The sequence below is a fragment of the Labrus bergylta genome, chromosome 16 (genome assembly GCF_963930695.1).
Source record: "Labrus bergylta chromosome 16, fLabBer1.1, whole genome shotgun sequence".
Lineage (NCBI taxonomy): Eukaryota > Metazoa > Chordata > Actinopteri > Labriformes > Labridae > Labrus > Labrus bergylta.
The window spans coordinates 14,365,530-14,386,631 of record NC_089210.1 but is presented as its reverse complement, the minus strand read 5'-3'; the positions used below and the strand labels follow the sequence as shown (position 1 = coordinate 14,386,631).

General features: G+C 41.5%; 1 protein-coding gene across 2 annotated transcripts; it reads left to right on the top strand.

Annotated features, from left to right (window-relative positions):
* Positions 1-4,457: 4,457 nt before the first annotated feature.
* Positions 4,458-14,411, top strand: nfil3-2 (nuclear factor, interleukin 3 regulated, member 2). 2 transcript variants are annotated; one of them, XM_020650496.3, is made up of 2 exons: positions 4,458-4,740; positions 10,188-14,411. In XM_020650496.3, the coding sequence occupies exon 2, from the start codon at positions 10,428-10,430 to the stop codon at positions 12,288-12,290; it is 1,863 nt and encodes a 620-aa protein (XP_020506152.2). In that variant the 5' UTR covers positions 4,458-4,740; positions 10,188-10,427; the 3' UTR covers positions 12,291-14,411. The 2 variants fall into 2 exon arrangements, with proteins under 2 accessions (XP_020506152.2, XP_020506153.2); XM_020650497.3 differs by lacking the exon at positions 4,458-4,740 and adding an exon at positions 5,264-5,536.
* Positions 14,412-21,102: the final 6,691 nt, after the last annotated feature.

Here is a 21,102-nt window from a genome sequence, read left to right as displayed (position 1 = left end):
TTGCAAGTGTATATGTGTTTGTTAATACAGACACAACTGCTGTTCTTGTCCTCACATAAATCTGAAGTATTATTTCTAAATTTTCACGAAAAATAAACACCTTTTTGTCACCCACCTGAAGCGTATGAATATGAAAAATCATTTTGCTAGAATTCTGTCTGAAAAACTAATTCATAAAAATCCATATTTTGTTTCAGAAATACACTCTGAGTAAGTAAACTCTAGGAACCTGTGCTGAAATGAAAAGGTACAGGGGAGGCAGACTGCAGGTGAGGAACAGAGAAGATGAGCGTCTGATTAATGGATTCACTGCAACATTCTGTTTTTTACACTATCCTCCTCATCCATAAAAAAAAAAAGCAACACTCCACAACCACAGCCCCCATCCCCCAATTCTGATCCCCCTCTTTTTTTTCCTCGGAAAGGATAAAGCCTGTTGCTAGGCAGGCAGTGCGACAGTTACCATGGGTACGCTTGCAGACGTAGCTGAAAGGGGGGAAAATGTTGGGTAGGGTGGGGATAAGTAAGGGGTGCAAAAAGAGATGGGAGTGATGCAGAGACAGTGTGTGTGTGCGTGTGTGTGTGTGTGTGTGTGTGTGTGTGTGTTGCGTGTTCTATGGGGGAGGGGGACCCAAGTTCATGGCCAATGCCTCTGCTCCATCAGTGCTTTTTTGTCTCCTCCAGCTACAGAAGGAAACAAAGAGGTGCAAAGGAATGGGGATCCATATTTAGTTCAAACCACATTTAGGGTTACCCCCTGATGATGCAGTGTGGGTGTAAATTGGTGTGAAGTGATTGAATGGCTGTAGATGAAAAAATTGCTGTAGCAATTTAATGAATTTTCACTAAATTGAAAGAAGAATGGCCAATTGGCATTACTGAGACAGCCAGTTAATTCTATTTCTAAAGAGAGAGCACAAGAACAAATAATCTGTGTAGTGTCAAAGTCTTTAACAACCTCCAAGGACACAAAGCGAATTATACAGAATTATTGCTGCAATTAATGCAATTGTATGCGCAAATGCTTCTGGTAGGCTATACGTTGATATATGGAACATCTTTGTTGTTAATAATTGTGCTAAAACCAAAGGTACAAGTTTTCTGAACACACATAATAGCACTTAGGCGAAGGAAAGTTCAGCCTTCAACATAAAACGAGATAATGAACACAAATCCGCAGCAGACGTCAGCCTTCAAGGCTTTTTTCCAACAGTTAAATTCACTGTGTAGATAATGCTCCATGCTGCATGCTCACTGAGACACTAAGCAGACCTTGTGCCTGGGGCAGCGTGGAGAAAGATGCTTTCTGACACGTGGAGTTACTTCAAAGACAGCACAAACTGCACAGTGGCTATTGTCTACATTGGACATTGTTTTTTTTTTATGCACGTGCAACGATCATACTGCTTTGTTCCTACCGCTTAATGGGGACTGTCAAATATATTTCCAAAGCAACAGTAAGTAGTATACTCATTTTCTGACACAGCCCCCAGCAGGCTGCTTTGATATCAAGCCACTGAACAGCTTAAGCCTGTCCAACAGCTCTCTCTACAATAACACAAAGGACAGTGTTTGGACACAAACATGCAAGCATGACACACATTCCTGCTTGTGATCAAGATGTATCAGAACACATGCTCTTCAATATGACTGGATTAATGGCCAGAGCAGCTTATTCGACTCACTGGTTCATCCTGCATGTTGAAAAATACTATAAAGGAAAATGCGAGTGCCAGGCCAGGTTCTATAACTCTTCTATAACATCTGAAGGCCCAAAGAACAGACGTCACGAATCCCTCTGCCCCAGCTGTCTGAGGCACTTGCCGCTGTGAATACCTCTGAATCTAATCTAATCTTAAAAGTTCCACTTCTGTTAATGCTATAAAAAGGCAACCAAGTGTCAATGTCACAACACTGTAAAACTCAATACATCTGATGGCAAACATCACTGACTCAAGGCTTGACTACACGAGTTTGGTTTCAGTTTTAAAGAGTTGTAGGACATGAATCCACATTGTTTTCAGAGTATTTCCACATGTGAGAGGTTTGAGATATCTATAGCTTCAGAATTTCTGTTTCATGTTTATTTTTACTATTTTGTTGAATGTTATTACTACATGATACAATTAGCCTCTAATAACAGGAGGCATTGTTCAGATAAAAAAAATAAACTTGTTGTCATTGAGTTGTTTTAGTCTTTTGTTGAGTCTCTTTTTTTTAGAAAATTAAAAAACGGAAAGTAGTGAGAGCACACAACCTCTTTAAAATGCAAAAAAAAATCTTTAAAGAGTAATCTAATAAATAATTCTACAACTGCAAACAGACTTATTTATTCTAATTTTAAAATTGACACATTTTAGAACATTTTGTGTCGCCTTCATTTAATGTAAAAAAAATAATTCTTTCAAAACATTTTTACAAAATATTATCAGCATGTACTTTTAAGAGTCAAAACCAATACTTAAGCTTAAAAAAGGCCCTCTGATCTTTGTTGTTTAACTCTTATTGGACAAGCAACAAAATACAGAGCTCACAATTTTACCAATATGAGTCTTTTGAAAGGCCTATTGTCAAACTGTGAGACTTTATAACAGTTCTCATGCTCTTGGCAGCTCTAACAGTAGCCACTTTTCTAGGAAGCACTTTCGATTCTGTAGCATCACCGAGGGAATATGATCCCATTCATCCAAAAGAGCATTAGTGTGAAGTCTGGCACTTTTGTTTGTTATAAGCCATGGCATAACAATCAGCGTTTCAATTTCTTACAAAATGTGTTCAGCTGGGTAAAGGTCAGTCTATTTGAGTTCTTTTTCTGGCATCTGGCAAACCCAGATTTGTCCATTAGACTACTGTAAAGTGAACTCAAAGATACACGTTTCAACGACCCAGTGATCGATCCTGGTTTGAGAATACTCAACTCCAGCCGAGGCCTGGCGTTGCGCTCAGTGAGGTGAGGCTTCTGTGCAGGTGGTGTTACATGAAGCTCCTTATGCAGAGTTTAGATGCTGAAGTTGCTTGCAGAGACGGTTTGTAACTCTGCTGTAAGAGATGCAACAGATCGTATAGGTAATTTTTATGCAGTGGGGCCACAGTTATTTGGAGTTTGCATGGTTTTCACTTCATGGCTGACTTTTTGTGGCCAAAGTACTCAGACTTTATAATAAAAGTCAGGATAGCTTTAGTAGGGTTGACCTGTGACTTGATTTGTATTAAGAGGCACTGAAGTACTTACCATTCATAATTTCTATATTCTAATTTGTCTTTCTATTGGCTAAATCTTTTATTTTACATATTTATAGCACTGGGTTTGGATAAAACACCTAACACAATAATTGGTAGAAGAAATCATATATGACATTTAACAAGTGCTGAGACGTTTTTTTACAAAATGTATTCAGTCACTTTTCACGACGTATACAGCATTGACTGTACAGGGAAAAGATTGATAAATGGCAAGCCATTTTAATATTGAAAGCAAACACACCTAAATCACTAATATTATCTTAGATATCCTTAATAGCATTTCTCCCAGTCAGAACTAAAATCTGCTTATTTAGAATTATTATTTCAGATGTGCACATATACCAAACATATCCATTTCCTTTCAGATATGTGCTACAATCCAATCCTTGCTAGTTATACTTTAAAATTAGGATATGTTTAATTACATTATGGATATCTGGAATATTTTTTTCAGTTTGAATAATTGAATTAAAATTAAGACTACAATTTGAATTGTAGTTTTTTTTTTTAATGGACATTTGTCCTGTTAAAGAATTTATTTCAGATATTCTGAATGTTAAGAATGACATTGTGGATATTTGTCAAGAAAATTGTTGATAGGAAGAAATAATTGTGGACATCTAAAATGTTTAATTTGTCTAAGAAGAATTTAATTACATATATCTCTCATGATTAACCAGTCTATCTATTAAACACTAAATCTGCTGGCCGTACCTTTGAGTCTTCTCGCTTTTCTATTAAGAGAGAATGAAGTGAATATATATAGACTTTAATCTCGTATAGCTACCCAAAAGAGGAAATAATGTGAAATAAAAGTGGGTTTGTGAGAAAAAGTGTGTGTTGTACACTTTTCATAGACTGAGAATCTTGTTTTCCCAGAGCAGGAGCAGGGGGTAAATCAGGATACTGAACACATTGCTTCTTTCTATGTGGTTTTCCACTGTGCTGTTTTTTGTAATGTCTAGTAACCTTATTATGGGTATCACAGGCCATCATCTGACTGTGTCTAGCTTGGAGCCTAGCCCCCCCCCTCCAGGTCTGGCTCCTCCCCCTGCGCGACCCATGCATCTCCGCTCCTTCAACAGGATTTGAGGGCGAGGCGAGAGGGAGGGTGCCGAACGAGAGAGAAACAAAAAACGTGACTAGGCACCCAAAGCGTCCTGTTATGCAACAACTGACCTACTAACATACATTTAGAGACTCAGAGAGAGAAGCTGAGAGAGGGAGAGAGAGAGAGAGAGAGAGAGAGAGAGAGAGAGAAGAGGACATAGAGAAAGAGAGAGAGGGGGGGAATTGGGGCAAACATAACATGAGGAGCGCATTCAAAACAAGCGGCACTGTGTCCACACTCACTCATATACCTGCGCTAATGGGAGAGCTGGTGTTTGGAAAGTGACGGACTTTGTGTTACCTTACATTATATTCAGTCGTGTGTGGAAGAAAGCAGCAGCTGATGCCAAAAGAGGATTGTTGGAACTGAATTGTTAGACGAAAACGGTAAGTTCTTATTATTTATTATTTATTATTTATTATTTATTATTTATTAGTATTAATTATAGCATAAAATATTAAGTTCATATGATGGATTTAGTAACTGCTTTTTTGACTATTATTACTTTTTAACATTTCTGGCTACTTCAGATGTATTTGTTTTGATACTTGCTCGCATTTTCTCAATGTCAAGGCGAGGAAAAGGGTCTGTGTGTGAGAATGGGGGAGTGTGTGAGGGGGGTGGGAGGGTTGGTGGGCAGCCAGAGGTTATGACTCTTTAGTCTTTATTCAAGTTATTGATTGTAATTCAACAATTGTTAGTGCTATTAATATATTTAGCCTACAATTATTATAATTACCATCATTATTATTAGGCTATTGTGAGGAGAACGTCATTATTATTGGTCTAATGTGACAGTAAGAGTAAGTGAATATTTTGCAGAGCGTCTCTCTTTTAGTACGCGCCCTGTTTTGGGTTAGTAGGCTAGTCAGACAACTGGAAAAACTCCCATGCAGGATCCGAGGACACACTTCTCTCCGTCACGTGTAGCAGCTCTTTGTAAAGGTTAAAGCGGCTGTGCAGCCCTCTGGGTTAACCCTTTAGTGGCCGATCAGTCTGAAGGAGCACAACACAATCCAGAGCACAGCGACAGACAGGCATGATCATCCGTTCCTGGATACATGTGGACATTTTTTTTTTCCGATTACCTTCTTTGGCTTTGTTTAAATTTCGGGCAGCCAGACATAGAGAGGATGAAGAATGCTGAAGTTCGCGAGCTCTGCTGAGTGCACGCGCTGCCAGGTGAGATGGGGATCAGAACATCTGGATCAAATGTGGGTCATGTGTTTGTGGTGTTGAAGCCGCTTTGTTCGGGGCTAATGTGGAAGAATTCATTCTTAATAGCATGGTTAATGAAGATGTGTGGCTTATTTGTTGAGACGCGCCAGTTTGGCGTGTTTTTATCGCATCGTTGGATTCATGCAGTCGCCTTGGGTGACTGCTGATTCGATTAAATATGCATGAGGACGATTTGTCAGACAGTGCAACAAAGGCGGCATGCGGGGTAACACATTTCTCACATTGTGCTGCTATGTGATGGATTACTTGCTTTGCGCTCAACCTATGAAGGCGACATTAAACAATACCTTCGCATTTGTTGAGACTTGAGCTGCGTACTCCGTTTGGCCGCAGTCCTGCACACACTGTTGTTCTGGAACATAATGTGAGAACTTGTTGGCACAAAGATAACAACACAATTAATTTTATGAAGCATATGTATAGGCTTTTTATTTATTTTTTTACATTTTGTTCTTAATGAGAAACTCCATCTTGGCCTCATTTCCTCGCTGGCTTTGTGGTTTATTCACCGCACGTGGGCATGGTCTTCGCGGTCATTTCCTCCGGGTTAAAGAATCACATGCAATATTAGCTCATATTTAAATAAGTCAAATCTAATAACGGTGCGTACAAACGACATCCAGATTTATTTGAATGATTTCAAGTAGGCCTCTTATTTCCAAAGTGTCAGCAGCATGTCTCTTCTCAGTGTGATGAGGTGTCACTGGAAGCATTTTCCACGTTGTCATTGCAAAAGGGCCACATCTGGATATGTACGAAACACTGTAGGTTATGCATGTTGCATAAGAAATTAATTAAATAATTAAAGTGGATAAAAGAAGGGGCAGATTACGCAACTGGCGGAACCCCGTAGACTGTGGCTATGCTGGGCTGCACTTTGCTGTGGAGCAGCCTCTGCCAATTGGTTGGCAAACACTAGGTCTCTATGCCAGCCGTGAATGTAGGTCACAATGGGCCTTTGGGGGTGGGGGGGGGGGGGGGAGCTGAAGCGCTCAACCGCCTCTGACTGGTAAGGCTGATTCGAAACCAAACCAAAATAAATTCCCTCCCAGCCATAACAAAGAAACGAAAAAGACAAGCGGAAATAGAAGACTTAAAAGCTGATGGCTGGCAACTTAAATATTATTTCATTTATCAAAAAAATAAAAAACGAACCATTCAAGAAAAAATATCTGTTTCAAGTATTTAAACAACATACAGTGCAGAGACAACTGTAGTTCTTAAGGTCCAAGACAGGTTAACAACATCAAACTGTGGGAGTTGAGTTCATGGAGCAGTTTACATCCTGTCCCACTTTATGGCCTCTTAACTTTCTCGGAGTTTCCTGGCACATGAAAGATGATAAAAGATGAGGGCTGTGCTTTGTTATTGCACTGTGGTTTGGAGCCAGCACAGAGGCGAATTACAGCATTTAGTAGGCCACATGAGCGCATGTGACTAGTGCAACACATGGACTGAGTCACTCAGCCTTTTTTTCTTTTCCAGAGAGGGGTTATATGGCCCTGTGTGTTCTTGGAACAAGCATCCGGCTCGGATCGGACTCTGCCTTCCTGGCACGCTGCCCGATTCTTAGCCAACCCCCTCTCTGCTCTCTTTCCTTCTGCCCCCAGACTTGGAATTCAGGCAGGCCCCACCCATGACCCCCAACTCTCCACCACGTGCCATACATTGCAATTTCCAGGTTAAAGGGAGGCAACAGTTTCATCATTCTCGTTTTTTCCTTCTCTCTAGAATACCCGCCCCACCTTTTTATTTTAGACCTGCTCCCATTTCCTGAAACGCTCCACAGAAACACGTGCACAGGGCTTTGAACTCATACCTCTGTTTCCAAAGCTCATTGCCACAATTAGACTCTTGCAGGGCCCGTCCTGTGGTTGTGTGAACGACTGCAACTTGGATTCTATTCCTGTGCTATCATTCCACAAGTGCCACAGAGACCCAGTGATGACACGTGAAGACTTTATGATAAATTGGAACAAGTAATCTAGGTCAAGGGAATGTGTGCAGAGGAGCGGGGTTGTGTTGCACTGTATTTGTGCTTACATCAGTTGGATTTATTTGCAAACTTGAGCTGCTAAATGCCGTCAAGTAAAATGGCTGCATTTTGTCCCTTGCCTTTGTAGTAGGGATTCATTCATTTCTGCTTCTGTGGCCACAGGAGTAAAATGAATGTGTTGTCTTTGAATGACAGGATAGGGTGAATGAAATGGATTACAGAATGAGCTGTGAAAGCGAGACCAAAAAAACACCTTAGTATGATTCAAGCTTATTCAAATCGTTGTTGAATATTCAGGAGATTCAGAAAAACACAAACAATAAAACCCAAGAGCCACCAGTGTGAGCTATTTAAGCAGCAGAGTTCATTCATGAGTTTTCCAGCTCAATGTGACTGTAGGGGTGATATGTTATATATACGCACTCAGTGACGTCAACCGCTGTCCTTTTGTTACTGAAAGTAAATTCTAACCATTTTGCTTTTGGCCATGTCAAACCACTTGTTAGAGGAAGGGGGAGAAGGTCCAACATGATTGGCTGCCCCTTTATGTTGCTATGGGTGACTCATTCCTTCTGTTGATGTAATAACAATATTATCACAACTGCCTTTGGTTACCCCCCCCCCCCCCCCAGTCTAGTTACAGTATAAAGTTATCACATCAACATCCCTCTCTCTGTTTGAAATCTCCCTAATGGATCCCTTATTCATGTCTTGAACTTGGACACTACAAAGCTTTAATTTTCTCGTCCTCCTTGCACTTTTTGGTCTTTCCGTCTGTCTTTGTCTGGTTTTCTGATCTCTGGCGGCTTCGTCTCTCTGCAGCTCAGCTGACCTATATTCGCAGTGAGCCGTACAGTGAGGCTTGTGTTTACAGAGCACGGCCGGTCCCCAGTTTCTGGGTCAGTGGGACACGCTGAGAAAAAGTCTCTCCGCTCATTCTTTCTCTCTTGTGCCAACCTGCCACATGTCAGATGCTCACGTGGATGACCTGAAACATATCAGCAAAGCAGATGTACAAAAAAAAAAAAAAAACCCAGACACACAAAAAAATAAATGATGAAAAGTAGCTTCCTGGATTAAATGTGCGCCTCTGAAGGGACTTTGACTGACTTTCATTTACATCGTTCAGTGAATCCAGACAAATATTAAAAATCATGGTGATGGTTCACCTGTAGTTACGTAATGGTGTCGGATCCCAGGGGAAGAGACAGTAAAACCAGTACAAACGCCTCACAAGATTATCAATCTGGAGATTATGAGATTAAAGATTTAGTCAGTGTAATAGTCATTATACAGTTAAACCTAACTCATTCTGCAGGTTCCGAGTAGTTTGAGTGAAGAAAGACTGCTTTGTTTGTTGTTGCTTGACATTTCCCAAAAAGTTCAAGTCATGTGGAAACGTGCACGTGTGACCTAATTATTTTCCAGGAAGTGTCTGTGTGTTAGTAATGCCATGAAACAGGTTAAACAGGTCTTAAAAAGAAGGAAGAGTTCTTGAATTATTTGTTATTCCCTCATTGTATCTCGGCTGTGGTTTTGTCAGGTAATAAACCTGTGCAGCTCTTTACAGCTGACTCCCTTCTTTGTTGAAGCACCTGCATTGTACTGACACTTCTCATCTGCTTTAGTGTTTTCACTGACTGATAACAAGCCATGTTATTCCTGCCCCCATTTGCCTCCCATGAGCCCTTGACCTATATTTATCGATGCCCCACCTCCGCGTTGCCCCCACACCTCTGGATCTCCTAGTCTCAGCCTATTTATCCTCCACTTGCACTGGCTGCTGCCTTTGTCTGCCTTATCTGCTCACTATGCATCATTGATTTTAGCGTTGAGTTGTTTTGGCGAGGAATGCTGCCACATTCCTCTGCGGATGAACACATTGGGGAGTAGCAGTGCTCAAGCAGTGTTTGTGGATAATGTTTCTTAGAGTGGCGGGCTTTCACCCATGGAGGATATTTATAATGAAATATTCTTAAATGGATCCAAGAAACACCTACCTGCGTGTGAGTCACTCTGCTCTGTCTAGCCCAAATACTCAAAAAAAGAGCTTATCCTACAACAGTCTATTTTTGGGGGGCTCTCAGCACATGTTAGGCTGATGCAATTTCTGTGCTGAATCAGTAATCTTTTTATGTGTATTGGCAGATGCCATGTATATCTATAAAAATATGAGCATAGGTATTTTAACATTTAACCGTTATAAGGGCAGCGTTTAGCTACTGAGCAATAAGATGAGACAAGATCATCAGCCTGGCAATGAAGTCATTGCTCTCATTACATCACAAAAGTCAACATCAACATGTCAGGCTAAGGGTCAGGGGTCATAGGCCACAAGCAGAGCAGATCAATAGCGAGGCCAAAAGGTCAGACTGTGAGGTCTAGTGACCATTTACTGGTTGCCATGGGAGAAACTGTCACTTAAAGCCAGACATGCAGAAACAGCAAAGAAAAGCTGTTTGGATGTGTCTTTGGTCAGGGTTAGGGTTAGAAACTTAGGTCAGAGAAAGGACCGGAGAAATTCCTGAAAATAAATTGTTTTAAGTCTGATGTTATATATGATTAATGTTATTCTTTCTTTCTTTTTTGTCTCTGCAGCCTTTCATCTTGCAGCCAACCCCCAAGGGAACCAAGACAGACAGAGAAAACCAAAATCCCAAAGTGATTGACATGCTGAGGAAAACGGGTTGCCCTTCATCCTGCTGGTTGTGAGGAGATCAAGGAGATCAATCATTTGTGCTTTTCAAGACAGATCTGCGACAACTACAGTCTGTGAAAAGTCTGGACACTTCCCTAGTACCTTGATGAACATTTCAAACTGGCTGCCACAAGACAAGAATGGAAAATCTGACATCAGCTCTCAAGACATTAAATAAAACCTCAGGGAATGACCTAAACTGCCTTGAGAACTTCAGTGGCTATGAAGACTCTTCTTCTGTGCAAGGCAGTCCAACTCGCTTAGGGCGTCTCATCAAGCCTAAAAACAATATGAGCTGCAGGCGAAAGCGCGAATTCATCTCTGATGAGAAGAAGGACGCCTCTTATTGGGAGAAACGACGTAAAAACAATGAAGCAGCCAAACGCTCCCGGGAAAAGCGTCGTATCAATGATATGGTTTTGGAAAACCGTGTCCTTGCATTGAATGATGAGAATGTGAGGCTCAAGACGGAGCTGCTCCAGCTGAAGCTGCGCTTTGGCCTCATAAGCACTGCGTCTTACATTGAAAAGAGTCAACAGATTAGTGGAGGCAACAACGGGGGAAATGGAAGCTCATCCTCTTCTTCGACCCAGTATTACTCCAGCGGTTACTCTAGTGGTTCTCAGGTGATGATGAACTCGGATTCCTCAGAAACAGAGCAGTCAGGACATGGTGAGAGCCACAGGCAGTTGGGGAAATACTCCCCACGTGGCTCCCTCTCTGACATGTCTGATGGGTCCTCCAGGGACAGCCCTGAGCCAATCCCTTTTGAGATAAAACAGGAAGGTGACAGGCTAGAGATGGACATTGCTAATGGCACCACCACCCAGATCATGTTTAACATCCACCGTGGTCTTGCCTCTGTGCCCACTCACCACCAAATCCAGCAGCATTCTCAGGAGCTCAAGGCTGCATATCACGACCATCAACAGCAGCATCCCCTTCACCAACAGCAACCCCATGAGGAGTCTGTTACCACAATCAACACTGTCGGCCAGCCTGCCCCTCACCCACCTGCTGCCCAGCGGAGTGTTATTCTATATGGCTCCAGCAGTGCCTCCTATCCAGTTGAAAGCCTGACAAGGCCCCAGGACACCAACCTGCAAGCGGGCCAGATGCACAGCAGCCAGACAAGTGTTAGTCAACTGCAGCAGTCCATCACCGAGGGCTCCACTAAGGCATTGGCTGAGTTGAAAAAACAGCTAGAAAGGAAGTTATTACCACCATCTCCATACCAGCACTCAGTCGACAGTCGTAATGAGGCTGAGGAAGGAAACATGTACAAAGTTTCCCAGCAGCACCTGCAGCAGGAGCACCAGCCACACCAGCAAGAGGGCGATTCATCTGCAGGGCTCCTTCACAGACAAATAGAGGGAGTCAACCAATCCCCCCTGTACCACCATCTCCAGCAGCCTAACCATTCATACCTCAGTGCCCAAGATGAGGAGCCACCCGTGCTTACCTATGAGGGTGGGTCCAGGAGGGAGGCGTTCTACCAAGGTCAACCTAGAATCAATTGCAATTTGACCTCGTCCAGTGATGGAGATCACCGCAGCTCTGACAAAGAGACCTCCACGGATGATGACGACTTTCCCTCCTCGTCCTGCTCAGATATGGGTAGCTACAGCAACCAACACCTGTCTGGCCTCCACCAGCCTGCCTCACCTCCGCCCTCCTCTCAGGGCTGCCCACAGGCCCACGGCCGGGATGCACAGGGGGAGGTGAAGGGCACGGCGTTGCCACACAAACTCAGACTTAAACACAGGGCCATGAGCTCTGGATGCAGTGGTGGCCACTCCTCTGGTCAGGAGTCCCCAACAACCCCTCCCTCTTCAACACCCCCTCCCCTACCCCAGCACCCCTACTTGTCCCTCATGCCCCAGCAGAACATTACCAGGGAGAGCCAAGGTGAAGACTGTACACAAGGGGCCTCAGGGGAGGGGGTAAGGAAGGAAAGTGGGAAAAAAGACACAGGTGGACGACGAAACAAGAGGCGAGATTAAGTGACTTTTAAAGAAAAAGTCACAACTTGGACATAAGACATTTCTCGTCTAAGAACTACCCTGCCATCATGCCTTTGCCCTATAATTGAATCCCCTCCTTAAGCCCTTGGGACAGGAAGCTGGGCTTTTCTAATCCCCTACTCCCTGAATATCACCAAAAAAGATGGACAACTTGTAGGGCTGTAATATATTTGTATATATTGTACATATTTATCATTTTTACATCCTCTCCATACTTACAGAAGCACTTTTGTTTATGTGATAAGAGGAGGAATGGAACTGCCTGATTTTCTAACTTTTTCATCCAACAACATCCAGCAGAGTACATCAGCAACCATCAATATTTTGACCACTAACAAAAAAGAATGTAGGAAAAGTTTTGAGCTTTATTAGTACTATAAATTTGGTACATATCTGACTGTAGACAAACATACAATTGTATGCCTTAATTAAAATCAAATGCAAACGTACACTGGGAACATTCCCTTGACCAAAGAATCACCAACACTGCAAATATTAAGTTCCATGCCTCTTCCCAGACCCTACCTCTACCGCCCCATACTTTTCCCAGTCATCTTCATTATTACACAAAAGATCACCATTACCTTTATTTTTAAGCACTTGGTTTGTATATTACTGTGATATATGAATATATGTATCTATTATAAATATATATTTTACAAAGAAATTTGAATACAAGTTCAACAAAAAAGTGACAAACCTGCAACGGTTAAAGAGGGTCTTGAAAGTGACCATCTTATTTTAAAAAAAATCACTGTACAGCCACATTTCCGCTACAGGACCCATTTGAATTAAAAGGCCTCACTTTTGATTGTCAAGCTTTAGCATTAATAATTTGTTAATGCCCTGTTTACACAGAAATGGCCATCCAGTTTGGAGCGCCTACAGCACTGAATGGAGAAGATGTTGTTTCCTGAGGCAAGGGCCTCAATAAAATGTTTGAATTTCTTTACCTTTAACCAGCCTTTAAATATTTGGTGGATTCACCAGCTGCAGGCTATAAGCCTTTAGTTTATTTGAGCTTTATCAATCATACCTTGTTGTTGTTGTCACCATTAACTGGCCCAATGTATTTATTTCCCTCTTCTCCACACGCCTATCACTGTAGAAAAGCCCACAGGAACATGGACAGAGAATGTGTACAGACCTTTTAGGATACATATTGCAGCCTCGAGTTTAAACTGTAATGTAAGCGTGGGAGGCAAGAGTAAAAATCAGGAACTCAAATTCATGCAATCACACAAGAGTGAATTGAGTTTCAAGTTAAGGTCAAGTTAAGGTGTGAAGACATAAGTAAAGAGTCCTCTACACTGGACATTCACATAAATTAATAGAGGTTCCATGGTGTGAACAAGCAGGGCTTGTGGCTTAGCTTTGATTCCAGATAATTTAGTTATTGTGAAATTAATCTTTATCCAGATTCCTGCATATGAATGCTGAATCTGTAGGTGAGATAGAACATGAAAAATGACATTTCTTGAACCCTCCAAGTTCTAATGTTGAAAATGTACAAACACAAATTTGAGCTTATATGAATGAAATCGAAGTTTGTCTCTTGTTTCCCATGTGCCTCCACTTCTCATTTAAGGGGGAAAGTCATTCTTTTCTCATGGCAGTTCTGCATCTGGGCAGCGAGGAATCTGCACCGGATCCTTTTTAACAAGAGTCTATGTACCATGTTTGGCTTTTGGTGCTTGTGTATAAATGTAAAGCACTGTAATGTTTATTTCATTGGTTTTTATATCCTTTTTTTTAATTCGTAAAGGTGTTGTTCTGTTTTCATTTTTACTGTGTCTTTTCTCCTATTGACAGTGATAACATGTATTTGCCTCATTTCTCTTTCCCTCTCCCCACTTCTCAGTGTGTATTAATCAGTAATGTTTGTGGTTTTATGAAAAAGATGAGAGGGAAAAAACAGGCAAAGATAGTGTGGTGTTTAAAGTTGGGTGGTGGTTGGACTGGTTGGTCATTACCATCCCTTCCTTTTGACATGAATATGTATGTACAGACACTAATGTTCATTGTGGAAGATGGGAGCATTTCAAGACCGAAAAGTGAAATAAAAAGAATGTTGACCTTATCAACATATCATGAAAAATACCTGTTTTTCTCTGTCATTCAATCACTGTTAGGTGGTACACACATTCAAACAGAGTCTTATTACAAACCATAATCATCCCACAACACAAGGTTAACACCTATCGAATCAGCCATCTGGCCATAGCAGCACATAAAAGCAAGCAGCCAGACTGGTCATTATTTTACATTGGATGAAGATTAACTTTATGGCAGTCCAAACAGTTCGGTATTATGTTACTGACTGATTGGCATAATACATGAATCACAATCAGGAAGCAAGCTGATAAAATTTGGGCAATTATAATACCATTTTTATATTTACTATTCATGAAATTTCCTTAAGGAGAGCTATTTTTACACAATTTTATTTAAATACACACCTGTAATGTATTCTAGGTCTGGTGCTTCAGATCATGTCTCAAACTTGATCTTGAAGTTTGACATGGCATGCCCTGTTTTCTGTGCGCGAAGATACAGTAGTCTTGTATAAAGACTACTAATTCCTCACGGGCAAAACCCTGTTTTTGGCATCCAAGGCTAAACTGTAATGAGAGAAGGTTCACATTGACACACTTCGCCTATTGGGGCCAGAAAACTCCCGCAAACGCTGACCTACTTCTGCTTACAGACATGATGCATAAAAATACAATCAAAAGTTGTTCTCACATATGCCAACACAATTCCTCTGAATAAAGCCTCTGCTCTTAAAAGTCATATTTAAATCTCTTTGATCAAACACTCCACATATATTACTTTAAAATACATCTCTGCTCTAACATAATCTCATGGTCACTTTTTGGTATAACACCTTTGATGGGTGTTTCCCCCCTGACATTCAGAATATCGCAGAGTTGTGAGAAAAAAAGACAAAAAAAAAAAAAAAAAAAAAAGCAACAGGCTCAAATGTGAAATGAGAGTCGACTCTGTGTGATGATCAGGACAAAGCCAGGGCAGAGACAGTCTGAGCCTCTGACTGCTGCTGCCAGCTCAACTGTCCCGCCAACCTCCTGGCTGAGTCCCACCACATTCTTTGTCCTGACACAGAAAAGGCAGCTGTGTTATCACAGTCCAGACTCATCGGCTATATGACACCATGTTTTAAACTTTGAGTATACAGCTCGCATATAACCCTTCACCATATCAACGTATTCTTAATAAAGTATACATTTATTAAATAAATGCAAAATTAAGAAATAATGATATCAAACTGCATATCAATGCAAACTGATCAAATGTTTATTGCCCCCTAAAATAGGTTCCTTTACCAGAGATTCACAAATCATACCATATGTTTCACTGTCCCCTTCAAAACCAAAAGAGTATGTTTTTAAAAATCATAAAGGGCAAAGGGAGGAGTATGAAGGGGGAAGGAAGAGGAGGGGGGAGGATATGGGGGAGTAACCCAGTGCACTAACTTGATCTAAACCTGCAAACAAAGCACCTCTTTGAGGCTGACACATCAATGCCCTTCACAATGCTGCCTGTCAAACACATAAGCAATTACATTCATGCAAACACACGCACACACACACACACGCACGCACACACACACGCACATACACACGCACACACACACACACACACACAAACACATACCTTTGCTCAGTCCCAGCGCACACACACACACACACAGAAAAAGGAGAAAACCCTAACAGACTGCCGTCCCTGTAAGATTATGGATTTAAGGGGGGGTGTTCATTAAATTTCTTACAGTGGCCACTCAACACATGCAGCACCCATGGGATTGTATCAAGGTGACACTCCCTGCAGGATTTTGCTGCGTTCCCCGATTTGAATGGCTGCTGCACTGGAGCTAGCATAAACAGGTCAGGAGGAAAGTAGGTCAATGGCGCAGGAAGGGAGAGGAGAGAAAAAAGGAGAAGTGGATAGAGGGTAGAGAGAGCACGCTGGTGGTCGGATCGATGAAGGTTACGGTCTCGATCTGTGTCACTTGATTTGACTTTATAGCAGAAGAGATGCTCCCGCCCCCCGACTCTCAGAAACAGGGCTCTAGTGTAACCTGGCTCCCCTCCACACCCTGGGCAAAGTTAAGGTTAGTAGAGCACAGAAGGAGGGAGGGATGTGAGGGAGGGATGTGAGGGAGGGATGTGAGGGAGGGTGACAGCGGACTCCAGCTTGGCAGAAAGCTGGTTTGTTTCCAAGATGACACATTTCTAGGGCAGCGTTCAGGATGCCTCTAAAGTCAGGTCGGATTCAGCTAACATGGTTGAAAAGTTCTTAAGCTTGCATACTGCAAAGTACAGTCCCCTTTGATATATATGCCATACCTGTCATACATATGCTGACATACATACAGTGCTCTTCACTCTATGCAAATCAGGAGAGAACTCAGGTAGAAGACTTATAGTTTAAGCATTTAACTTCACGACCCCATTTCTGACCTTAAACTGTCATCTTTCTACTATATAGCTTCTGAGCAAACACACCTGTGCATACAAATGTGCCCTGCAAGTGCACATGCAAACATACAGAGTACACGTGAAGAATGCACAGTGATGATTTGCACAGTTTCACTACTCTGCTGTTTACATGAACCGACTTGTCTTTAATCACAACCTTTACGGCATGAATTCAAAACTTTCTAAGACTGAAGACTCCCCTAATCCAACATCATTAAATTAAACATCGCAACATTAGCTGAGCCCTGTGGCTTCTTCTTCTCTGGCTGTGCCTTCTTGGAAAAGTGCTCAGTGTCATCTGACAGTCAAAAGATCAAGCAAACGAAAGAGTCGTGATCCAAATCAGTTTCTTCTAAACATTACAAAGCTTGCAGCCCGAGGCTCAGTATACATCTCATCTCTTGTTATAAAAAGGTTACAAGTAGATCGAGTGTAGTCTAATGAAACAATAACTGTGAGGGGAGATTGATGAGTCGTAAGAGGAAGTTACATTTCTCTAAAGATACACATTAAGTGTTAAAAGCAAAAAATAAAAAACCTATTTCATTTTTTAAATGAGGCGTTTCAGCTAAAGATACACTCTTACACTAAAAAGGAAAATATCTTTTATATTAGCAGAAGACGAGAGAGACGAGATAGATGACTCATTTTATCCTCCCGCTGTTGTTCACCTACATTCAAACTGGTCTGAAGCGGCTGGCTGATTGAAAGAGCTGAGGCAGGGAGTGGCCTTGCCCCGATTTAGCTTTGGGCACACTGTAGCCCTCCCTCCCAGCCTTTTCTGCCTCCATCATACTCACTAGGTCATGCAAACACACATAAATCAACAGAAGCCCTTGCAAAAGTGAATGCTCAATTGCACTGCAAAGAGCTAGGTGACTTGAAAAGTGATGCAAAAATGACTAAAAATATATAACATAAAAATGTAACTGATTTCTTAGAGATGCATTTGTTTGTGTTCAGGTGAGTAAAACCATGTGATGAGAAATTGGAGCAGCCCTATATTTGATTCAAAACAAGTTAGTTAATCCTTAACTTACTTAACACTATTTTCATGTGACCCATATGTTAACAACATTTCCAGTACTGAAATTTGGTGGGAAAAAATAAGTCATATGGAGTCTGAATCACCTCTCTACACTTGGGAGCATGGGATCCCCCACTCCCACACTATTCCTCCTGCTGAACAAAGCAGAATGCAAATGCAGCAGCAGACCTGCTGATGACCAGCACACAGCAGTCGACTCGAGCAAAGGGCTGCCGCTGACCTTCAGCTTCTGCCAGATCATATCAGAGTGTAGAAGAGACAAAGGAAAAAAGGGGAGAAAGAGGGAAGATGAGATGGAAAAATAAAAAACAGCAAATGTGCACACATCACGTAATCAATATGACAGATAAAAGATTAAAGTAGTAGAACATTCTTCACTAAAGACAAAGACAAAATTGGCAAGAAATGTACTTATAGTGTAAAAGTAAGAATTACTCCTCTAAAAGGTATTTGTACTGGCTGTGTCATATGCGTTCTTAACCTTATATCATACTGGGGAACCACAACACAATCAACCTTTAAAATAAAAAATGTATTGCCTTTTTGGTTGAAAATACTTGCATGTTTACATCATGTGACATCTATGTAACATGCACTGATGGGCACACCAAAAAAATATATTTTCAGTTTTTTTTGTCCGATCCAACTGATGTCAATATGGTTGTATGTTGATTTTTAGGAAGATGGAGGGCAATGATGTAAGGTAGGAGTACTAAGCATGTTATGTTAAGGAGCATTGAGTGTATAAAACATGGCATTATCCTCAGAGATGTCACGCATTGTTTTCTGAAGAATCTTAATGAAGCCAAGGATTCACCATAATGAAAGTGCTGACACCAACTGAAGTATGGCTAAATGATAAGCAGGCAGATATGTGGAGTGAAGGCAGGCCGAAAAAATATCATGGTTGCTGAAACAAACCGATCTAGCTTATAGCCAGTATATTCCATAAAATAAAAACTACACAAACATTTTGGCTATATATATTATAGCTACCATCCAAAGGCCTCTTAGGGCGCGGTCACACTGGCCATCCGTACCGTGCCCAAGCAAGCGTCAACCCTAAAGTCCAGTTCGTTTGGCCAGTGTGACCGCTTCGTGCTGTGCTCAGGCACGATACACTTCCTTGGCCTTGGCACACTTCGGAGAGCTGTGCTCCGGCGCGGTACACTTCATGCACGAGTACAAGTGCCTCGAGTCCGCCTGTTTGTCAACTGAGCACGCTTCATAATAACATAAAGCATGCATGCGTTGTATTACAACGTTATGTACAAGAGGTAATCATGCTTCAGCACGTATAGTCCTGTGCAGTGTGACCGCCAGCGTGGGTATGGCGCAGCGGGGGGGCCAATCATGCTTGAGTACGGCACGGTAAAGATGGCCTGTGTGACCGCGCCCTTAGTCAACTCAGCCACACCCCTTATTATGCATAATTATTCATAACATAACATAATATAATCATAATGGGTGAGTTATAAACCCCTGCACAGCAAATACACTACAGAGACCAGGCTGTATGTTTATCCACTATTAAAATCATCATTTTAATATGGGCTCTAATGGGGTTGTCTTGCTTTTAGACACTTGAGGCACTGCAGTTAGATTGGAATTTCACATAGTATAGGTACAGACATTAGGGTAAAAGTCAGAAGCAGTTAAAATATTCTCAAGTAATTTCCAGATACCTTAAAACTCTATTTGAATAAAGTAAGTACAGTATGTTCAAGTATTTGGCTCTGCTACTTCACACCTAACCCTAACCCTGAAGACAGGTAAAAGGCGAGTTTGAATCTGCCATCAGTGAGAAACAGACATAAAAAGAGTGAGCAAGTTGGCAGATCATAAATGTTGATGGAGGCCCGTCAGGCCAAAGAGCAGTTGACACGCCTTTTCATGGTGTAAGACCAAGAGCTTTCGTTGTCATTTTCCCCCCCTGGGCTTTCTTCATGTAGGCCCACAAGGCCACTGACTAACTGCAGCCAGAGCTAGAAGAAAGAAAGAAAACAGAAAATTGCTCAGCGTATGTGACCACTGCAGCCCCACCCAAAAACAACGGTTTCAACTACACCTCCCTGACAAACAGGGGGCTAGCTGATTCAGTTGTGCATTCATTGCATCTCTGGCAAAGCAAACTGTAGCTCCTTTACTACCCCCTCCTCCCAGAACCACCCAAAATCTCACTGCAAGCTCATCTGTTGACCAGGAGTTTATGACATTTTGGATATTTTTTAAAAGGGGTTTATTGATCTCTGCGGTACAAGCTTAGAGCTGTCATTTCAAAGGCAAAGGCAATTATGGGATAAAACACTCTGACATGAGTCAAGCAATACTGTTAATATTACACAACTGCTAATAGACATATTTTCTTTTTGGAATTTTGACACAGCAGACGTATTCTTTATTACATCATGCTTAGGGTTTGAAGCTAAAATACTTTTATTAAAAGGAAATGTTGTACTGCTCAATTCCAGATTTGTAAGATGTATGAACAAATGTATTCAGACAATCATTATCATTTCACAGATTTGACAATGTAGGAACTCTCAACCCTGAAAACAGGATTTACATTCCTTCATATTTCAAGGTAAAACATCATATTTCATGACCCATTAGTCTTCTATAAAACTTACTAACATAGGCTTTCAACTAGTGATTCCCAAAGTAGAGCCCGAGTAATGACGGGGGTGTCGGCAAGGCTCAACAAAAACAAACACAATGGCAGTCATTTTCACTATTAGCAAATCATGGCAAACTTTGTGAGAGGACTTTGAGGTAAATGTAAGGCTGACAATGAATCCACACCAGATGTCACAAATGTGGAAGTTTCTTGTTACAGTATCACCTTTGCACAAAATGCACGTATGTGTTCTGGTTTTCATTAGTAGTATAATTAGTTTCATCCACTACGGTAGCGTATGGCTATACATAGGAAAAGATTCTGTGTGCAGAGTGAAAGGGGCAGGTAGCAATCGGCCGTAATGGAACCTAACAATGATTTAGTTTTAACTGAAGTCGTTACACAGACACATGCATGATGGTGCATGCTAACAGTCTCGGCTGTTAGATGACAAGTCTCAAAACCAACTCCATTCTCGCTCCTCAAGTTGCTATAGTTAGACAGTAAATAAAGAAATACACAGAGAAATAAGTCACTTATTAAGGCACATAAGTCAATAAGTTCATCACTATCACCAGTGGCAACACCCTACACCAAAAATCACTAATGGTTCCAAGATTGTTTCTG